We start from the raw sequence: 8,289 nt of genomic DNA, 5'->3' as shown, positions 1-8,289 counted from the left end.
AGCAGGATAACTAGCGAGGGTCACAAATAATCAATGCACACACGTTCTGAAATGTTGTGTAAAAAATGGCCGACGAAAGCCAATAACAACTCTTTATTTGGAAACCGCCCACTCCTGGGTAAACGTTCGAACAAAGAGGAGTGGACTGCGCATGTCCTAAGGGAAACCTTGCCGTTGCCATGGTGCTTAATAATGCCGCGCTTGCGCAGATAGGAACACGTTTCCCAGGTAACCGTTTAGGTTAGACTTTCGTGTCTGCTAGAACGAGAAGATGGAGGAAGCACCGGCTCCGGTACTACTGTATGGCGAAGCGGAGGGGATGGTGCAGAGCCTGCAGACTTTCAAAATAAAGGATATCGGCTCAGGAGGGTGAGATATTTTTTTCGGGTTTTTTTCCAAAAGTTTTTCCCAAAAGTTATTTTTCCAAAAATGTTGTTTAATTTGTAACTTCATTAAAATACGTTAAGATTCAGTATGCGTGTAAATAAAATGCAGGGAGTTTAACCCGATAGCCCATTGCGGTATGGACAAACTATAGGAACTCCATCTCCAATAGACTACAATTTATAAGGTTGAGCATGATGGGAGTTGTAGTCCACTGCAGTTGGAATAGAAGAAGCTTCAGCCAAAAAAAGGCAACAGTGGAAATTGCTGCTTGGATCATGTATATATTTCCTCTTCTTATGTTCTTAGAACGGACCACACAATAGAAATCTCCCAAAGAGCTTACACTCTACTTGCAGGTTATGAGCCGCAGGCATTTATCCAGCATTGTAGGGAGTAACTCTAATTGTATGACTTAGTGTTATTAACTCCTTTCTTTAACTTCAGAACATGCCTAAAGTTGCTTGTGTGTTTGAGGAAACTATGATGACAGCCGGCCATCTGAAACCAATTCCTGATCATTCAGTGAACCTTCTTAGTATTGATGAAGCTGCCGGATCTCTCTAGACAGAGGTTTAGACGTTTTATTTATCTTTCTCTCCGACCTTTTTTCTCCATTTAGGTGGTTCAAACAGCATGAATATATCGAGAAGCTGAACATGCAGGCTATCCTAAATGCATCTTCTGGACAAGAGGAGTTTATCAAAGAGCTGCTTATCACACGTGAGAAGGTAACCCCCTGCCTACCGACGTTTCCCCAAGAAATACATGGCATTTCCACAATGAATACATGGAAAATGAACTTTCCTACAAACTATGGCTCATCAGAAAGACTTTCCTATGTCTGTAAAATGAGACCACAATAATCTATTAAAACTGCAGTGAATAATGAAACTGTATTACTAGTAAATAATCCAAAGTTTGAATATACTGTCCAGACAAACATTCATTTGCCATCACCTTAGCTATTATAAATGACGCTCTGCTTCATTTAACGTTGATCTGTCATCTTTGAGATATTGTTAGCCTATATCAGGCTCAGGCTGGCCACAGGCCACCATTGCTCCATATACACGTGATCTGCTGGTAGATAGGCCGTACAGTGTGGAGCTACGCACTTACATCATTGGCGGCTGCCTGCCTTAAAGTGCCGGGGCTGCCTGCCTTAAAGTGCCAGGGCTGCCTGCCTTAAAGTGTCGGGGCTGCCTGCCTTAAAGTGTCGGGGCTGCCTGCCTTAAAGTGCCGGGGCTGCCTGCCTTAAAGTGCCGGGGCTGCCTGCCTTAAAGTGCCGGGGCTGCCTGCCTTAAAGTGCCGGGGCTGCCTGCCTTAAAGTGCCGGGGCTGCCTGCCTTAAAGTGCGGGGGCTGCTTTGTCATCCCCACTCCAGCCCTGGCATGTATAATAGTTTCTGAATCACTACAGTCATTATTTAAGATCTGTTGCACCAGAGGAAATCTTTTTTAGTACCACCTAGTGCCTAATTTTGTAATTATTGACATAGTCTGAGATTACTTAAATACTTCTCATGAAATATTAACTTGTATAACATAGACTGATGGGGTGTTTTTTTTACTATGTTTTTCAAATTATGTGTAGTGGTGTTTGAACATTTGTAATTCACTATGTCAATAACATGATAAGCAATGGAAAAGGAAATTAGGTATTAATGTTGTTATGCACAATAACTTGATTATGGATTAAGATGTCCGGGTCTTTAAAAATGGCGACCTACCTGGTATTAATGCTTATTATGTAGGTAGCTCACATTTGTGAGAATCTGCAATTTAACAGAATGGAACAGTAATGTTTTTCATAATGAAATGGAGATTTTTATTCATATAAACATATCATTTGATAAGATAAGAACCATCCAGCCCATTTACTCTGCCCATTTTTCCTCCTGTAAAGGCTCTCAGACCTTAGTCCTTGATATTGTCTTAGATTCAGGACGCTTTATGCCTATCTATCCATGTTTAAATCCCCTTACTGTATTTACTTCTAGCACTTCTGCTGGGCTTTCTGATATTCCTACAGGTTGAATTATATTAATGAGATTGAATATTCATCCAGGCCAGGCTGAATGTCCCCATTGATGTAAACATCAAGGGAAAAATCTAGGTTGAGTGATATAGAAATGTAAAGGTGGGAAGGTGAAGGGAATTTATAATTTGAGAATACTAAGGACAAAATACAACATTCACTTTCTCTGCGTCTCTTAGATTCCCGCTCTAATCTATGAATTGATCGGAGTAGAGATCTGGAAACTGAAAGTGTTCCCTGTGTTGTGCCGACTGACGGACTTCCAGCCCAAAAGTACCTTCCCTCTCTACATGGTGGTATGTCGACTTGATCTCATTCTACCAATGGTTTTTAATGGCATTCAGTGCATCCCGCTTTTATATCATTAGAGCCTATTCATCCAAACCCTGCATGGACTGCAGAAAACTAACCATGGTAGGACCATGTCTCCACCTCCCTGACACAGCATCAGCAATCATTCTTGGGGGAGAGAATACAATATTCATGTTACAATATCTGCTAGGTGACATTCCCAAAATAACCATTAGTTCCCCATTTGCAAGATGCATATTAATGTATCAATTCATACCATTTGAACTATTGTCCTTGTTTTTCAAGAACTGTGTCTGTGGTTCAAGGGGAACTCTTTTAACGCTAGGGTGGGAGCTACGAAGCTGTTGACTCAAATCCCATCGAATTAATGGTTGGATCATTTGACAGCATCTTTAATTTAATTTTCTTACAGATACACCATGAAGCCACTATAATTAACCTACTGGAAACAATCTTCTACCATAAGGTAAGGAGATCCATTCTGCTGGATGCACACTGGGCAGGAACTTGCGCTTTTATCGGACTCATCTAAAGAAATATACAACTATGTGTTAAGATTTTCTACATCTTAATATGCCAGTCTCTTATGTTAACTCATATTATGTTGTCTCTCTCTTATGTTGTCTCTTATGTTGCCCTCATACTATCCTTAGACCATATGCCTTGGGCATGGTTTTAGCAAACATCTTGAAATGGGGCCCAAACCTAGCCTGACATGACTACTGAACAGCCCTTAAGGGCAACATCCATGCTGTAGGGCTCCACACCAGTATCACTGATGTAATACAGTTTTATCTTTTATAATATTGTGTGAAGGCTTGTTTGAAGCTTTATCACACGTGAGGCCATTTTCTCTGCTTTACTGCCTTCTGAGTTTATAATGTCTCAATATAGCCTTATGAATAGTTTTCCATGATAGTCTTTCTCTTTCTTTCTTTCTTTCTTTCTTTCTTTCTTTCTTGATACCAAAGTAAAAGCATAGTGGCAATCATAAAAACAAAGGAATGGAAATTTATTATAGTGAAGCTAATCGAAATATATCTAAAGATTTTTACATTTGTATTGTTTTTTGAGTATGTTTGCCGCTCTGCACTATATCAGCATTATATTTCCAGTGTTTCTGCTAGAAAATGGGGTTAAGCTGTTGGCATCAGGTGACTAATCTAACTTGTGTGACAGGACGTGTGTGAGTCGGCTGAAGAGCTAGCACTCGATCTAATTGACTACTGCCATCGAAAGCTGACCATGTTGGTGTCACAGAGCTCTGAAGGGAGCACACAAAGCCAGGACAGGATCCTGCCCACCGTTTCCAGTGAGGCATCAACCTTCGAGGTATGGAGCTCATTAGGGGACAGGGTGCTCGCTTTTGGTGCTTTTTATTAAGTCAGAAGCTTTCTAACAACCCCTTTCAAATATATATGAGGTGAGGTTAATAAGTCTCATCTTATAAGCTATTTGCAAATGTGTATGCACATTATGTTTTCAATAAAGAAACCCCTACTACTAGTGCTTTATTGTGTTGATAAATGTGCTTTTTTAAAAGTATCCTAAATTTACTATACCCGTCTATGGCACTGAGATGTATAAAGATGTAGTAAAAAAGTGTAATAATAATAATAATAATTATTATTATTATTTTTAACCTATAAAAACTGGCAAAGAGCCACATCTGCCATAAAGAGAGGAGGATTAATTGTTCCCCTGACCAACATATCTTTATTCCTCCCTAAGGAGCTGAAGCAACAGGCAGAGCACCTGGAATTTGACATTGCACTGAAGTGTTTGTCAGTCCTGCGATATATTACAGACCATACAGACAGGTAAGGGTGTACGTTGGTGCAGCAGTGGTCCACATAGTGAATGCTGTGCCCTTGAGACACACAATAACAATGATTTTCTACCAACAGCTTACCACTCAGTGTGACCAACCGACTACTTAACACACACAACCTGCCCTGTGTACTGGTGGAACTAATACAACACTGCCCATGGAGCCGCCGTCAGAAAGGTACAAGTCATGTTTAAATACAATGCATATTACATTCAGTGTATATGTTCACTACCAGATACTCAAATTATGGTATGATTATGTATTTCATTAAACAAAACTGATCTTTTAAATCTATGGCAGCAGGTGGAACAGAAGTACAGATGTTTGGTACTCAGTGGCTTTCAATTATAAGGTTCAATAGGGAACATTCAATAAAGTACATCAATTGGTTCATATATTTCTTGCCAAATTACTACAAATGCAACAGCTTCTATTTGCACTCAATATGAAGCCAGTACTACAAGTGCCTTAGAGAAGATGCATTTTAATTAGTTCATGACCTGCAATATTAATCTGTGTTTCTTAGAACAGGCATTGATGGGATAGAGAATCCTATCAGCTGTGTTTGTATATTGTATGCTCTGTACTATTTATTTTCTAGAGTTCTCTTGCAGTCCTGATAAGAAAGGGATTTACAGACAAGGTCTCCATTTCCCTTGTACACACAAAATAATAATAAAATAATAATTTACCCTCTTAAAAATCAAAACATTATGAAAATGTGCTGGAACAGCACTTTTTCCACAATTACAGAATTGTATTGACGTCTTCATAATACTTTTGTTTTATTTGAGCCTTTATTCTACAATTATAACTGTAAAAGTATAATGTGGTACTAATTTCTGCAAAATGTTCCATTCTCTCCATGTTCCTCAGGCCAGCTTCAGAAGTATGAGAGTGGTCGATGGTTTCCAGTTCCAGCAGAAGACCAGCTGAAGATGACAAAGTTGGATGGTCAGGCGTGGATAGCATTGTACAACCTTCTGTTAAGGCCAGAGTGTCAACAGAAATATAACATCAATAATTTCACAAAGGGTCAGCTACTAAAGGTACATGACTTGGCCCACATGGGAGGAAAGTGAGGTTCATGTATTCCTACTTGAAAATTTGTGTTAACATATTAATTTTTTCTTAGCTGCGTTCCTTTCTCACTGAAGTCCTTATCGATCAGTTACCAAACCTTGTGGAGCTACAGCAGTTCCTAAGTCATCTGTCCATGAGCGAGCCGGCTGCTCCCAAGAAGGAGCTCGTCCTTGAGCAGGTATTAAGGAAAGTGGTGTAATTCATAGACCAGCGACCAAGAGAGGAGATCACTATCGCCAGGACACTGGGAAAAATAGAAAGCTATACTCACAGAGAGAAAGAATAGTGATGAGAAAATATTTTGTACAGCTTGCATAGAGAATGTTTTAGTCAAGGGTCAAATTTGAGGGCCAGAATCAGGCCAAATCTTCTGGACATCGCACCATGAACACTGGTAGATCAGTAAAAAGGGTATAAACTGATTTAACCAATTGTGTTCAAAGCAAGGATTGACCTAAATCCTGGTCTGTTAGTGGACCTCAAGGAGTTTAACGTCCTAGTTAGCACCTACTTCAATTAAGCAAATGCTACGGGCAATGACCACACAATACTAGACATAAAGCTTGTGTATATTGCTAAGGAATGCACTTCCGTGGCTCTGTTCTCAATCACGAACATCACTCGGTGTGTCCTGCCAGATACCAGAGATTTGGGACTCCATCATCAAGGAAAATTCTGGGAAATGGAAAGCATTAGCCAAGTACCAGGTGAAGCATGCCTTTTCCCCCAGCGAGGAAGAACTGCGTTACCAAGCACAGAGGTAAGGCTGTTCGCAGTGCCATCTCCCACCATCCACCATAACCTGTGCTTTTCCTTCAAAGAGATCTGTCTCCTTTTCCCAAACCCTACATCTTACAGTTCTATACTAAATAAACCTGGCCTATTATTAAATTGCTGTCTAATGTTAGGGGGAGGGGTGGGAAGAAGGACAAGAAATGAATCGGATATTGCTGACTATGCCAGATCTCTACTGGGTGAACTTTTAAACTATATATATATATATAACTTCACCACTATTTCAACACAAGTTCCCCCTTAAACTTACCACTTGCTTTTTGTTCGGCAGGTGGGCACAAACCTATAACATGGATGTCATGGAGACGCTGGTGCCGGATAAACCAAAGTGTGGATTATGTGGCTCTGAAGCCCCAAAACGCTGCTCCAGGTGCCGGAGTGAGTGGTACTGCACAAGGTGAATAATTATTAAATATAATCTTGAGTTAAACATGAGTAAGGAGGATATGAATTAAGTCATGATTAATAAAACTAAAACCCAAAGAAATGAATTGGGATTTTTATCAGCGCTTGGTGGATATCATCCCAAGTCAAAGATTTGTGCTGACCCCAGTGTTTGAAAAGGTTATGCCAAAAAGGGATATTTTTCTGTTTCAATACCATTAATCCAGCACCGAAACTTTTTAGAAGCTTTTTCAGTTTCTATGGCAACAGCTTATCTGTACTTTTGTACCCTGAAAACCTATAAATGGGCTGGGAAATTCAGCAGATTTTTGGAACATTCTGGAACAGCACTTTTAAAGAAATTCATAGCAGATGATTGTTTAGAATAGGATACTTAGTAGTATGAAAGCATGTGACTATGAACTGTTCCTGGCATTATATAAAATTTACTAGTGAAAAAGTTAGTACTAATCTTAAAAGAACATAATGCTATTTGAAATCTTTTAGAGAGGGGCTAACCAAGCTCTCACTCCTTTTCCTGATCTTTGTGCAATTTATGGCCATTTGGGCATAGTGCCTGATGGTAACCATGCCTGTCGGATGATGCCATCTTCCATCTCCTCTACAGGGAGTGTCAGGTTAAACACTGGCAAAAACACAAGACGGCCTGCGACTTGGTGAGTGAGTCTCTGAAGAAGATAGAAGAAGATATGAAAATGCAGCGATAAACATGATGTTGCATGTGAATGATTGACTCGTGCTAAGTCCTTAACCACCCTGTGCCTTTTTAAGTACTGGTGGACGCTGGCGTTTGTATGAACTGCTACTACAAAAAATAAATGGCAAATATTTAGACATCATCATATGATATACAGATTTCTGTATCTCTAGTTCTGGAGACTAACAACGAACAGAGACCTTGGCTTCAGAGAAGAAAACATGGGTTTGCTGGATGGACCTGCAGTGGTCATGTGAAAACGCTTCCATTTTGTCCTTTTTAAAAAAAAAAAATCCCAACTTTTTATAAATCTTGATAAAATCCTGATATTGTGCTTTTGATAACCTGCATGCTTCATCATTAAGGGTTCTTCATTCACAGTATATGAATAAAACACATAAACATGGTATGCATATTTGAGATTAGAAATAAATTGGTTAAAGTAAAACTTATTTTTTCAACCATGCAACTAAGTGGGCAAGAATTTGCCCTTGGATGTCAAGAAATGCTGTTGGGGGATTTATTATACAACAGTATCTCTCTAACAGCATCATGATGTAGATTTAGACTCAGCCATAGTCTATAAATAAATAGGTACAATTGTCTAGTTAGAATAATCTACATGAAATGTATAAAAGCTAAATCAATGTCCACGCGTAAATAGGTATCCATCAGACAGATGATGGAAGCACAGACACTACTGTCCTTGACCAGTGCACTGTATAATGCATAATTGAATGGGT

At 39.5% G+C, this 8,289-nt stretch overlaps 1 protein-coding gene across 1 annotated transcript; it reads left to right on the top strand.

Annotated features, from left to right (window-relative positions):
- Positions 1-271: 271 nt before the first annotated feature.
- On the top strand, positions 272-7,556 carry LOC149285401 (zinc finger MYND domain-containing protein 10-like). Its single transcript, XM_089495350.1, has 12 exons — positions 272-369; positions 1,007-1,115; positions 2,603-2,719; positions 3,148-3,201; positions 3,915-4,067; positions 4,467-4,555; positions 4,643-4,743; positions 5,443-5,615; positions 5,702-5,827; positions 6,288-6,409; positions 6,716-6,841; positions 7,457-7,556. The coding sequence occupies exons 1-12, from the start codon at positions 272-274 to the stop codon at positions 7,554-7,556; spliced, it is 1,368 nt and encodes a 455-aa protein (XP_089351476.1).
- Positions 7,557-8,289: the final 733 nt, after the last annotated feature.

The sequence above is a fragment of the Sceloporus occidentalis genome, unplaced genomic scaffold, assembly GCF_023333645.1.
Source record: "Sceloporus occidentalis isolate IW3139 unplaced genomic scaffold, rSceOcc1.0.p SCAF_79, whole genome shotgun sequence".
Taxonomy (NCBI): Eukaryota; Metazoa; Chordata; class Lepidosauria; order Squamata; family Phrynosomatidae; genus Sceloporus; species Sceloporus occidentalis.
The sequence above is the reverse complement of the archived record's forward strand: the minus strand, read 5'-3'. Positions and strand labels throughout refer to the sequence as shown.

Bases quoted from the DNA above. Each gene is read 5' to 3' on its own strand.
- LOC149285401 (XM_089495350.1), top strand. From the start codon at position 272: ATGGAGGAAGCACCGGCTCCGGTACTACTGTATGGCGAAGCGGAGGGG. The intron at 370-1,006 runs GTGAGATATTTT...TTCTCCATTTAG, and splicing joins AAGGATATCGGCTCAGGAGG to GTGGTTCAAACAGCATGAAT. The intron at 4,556-4,642 runs GTAAGGGTGTAC...TTCTACCAACAG, and splicing joins ATTACAGACCATACAGACAG to CTTACCACTCAGTGTGACCA.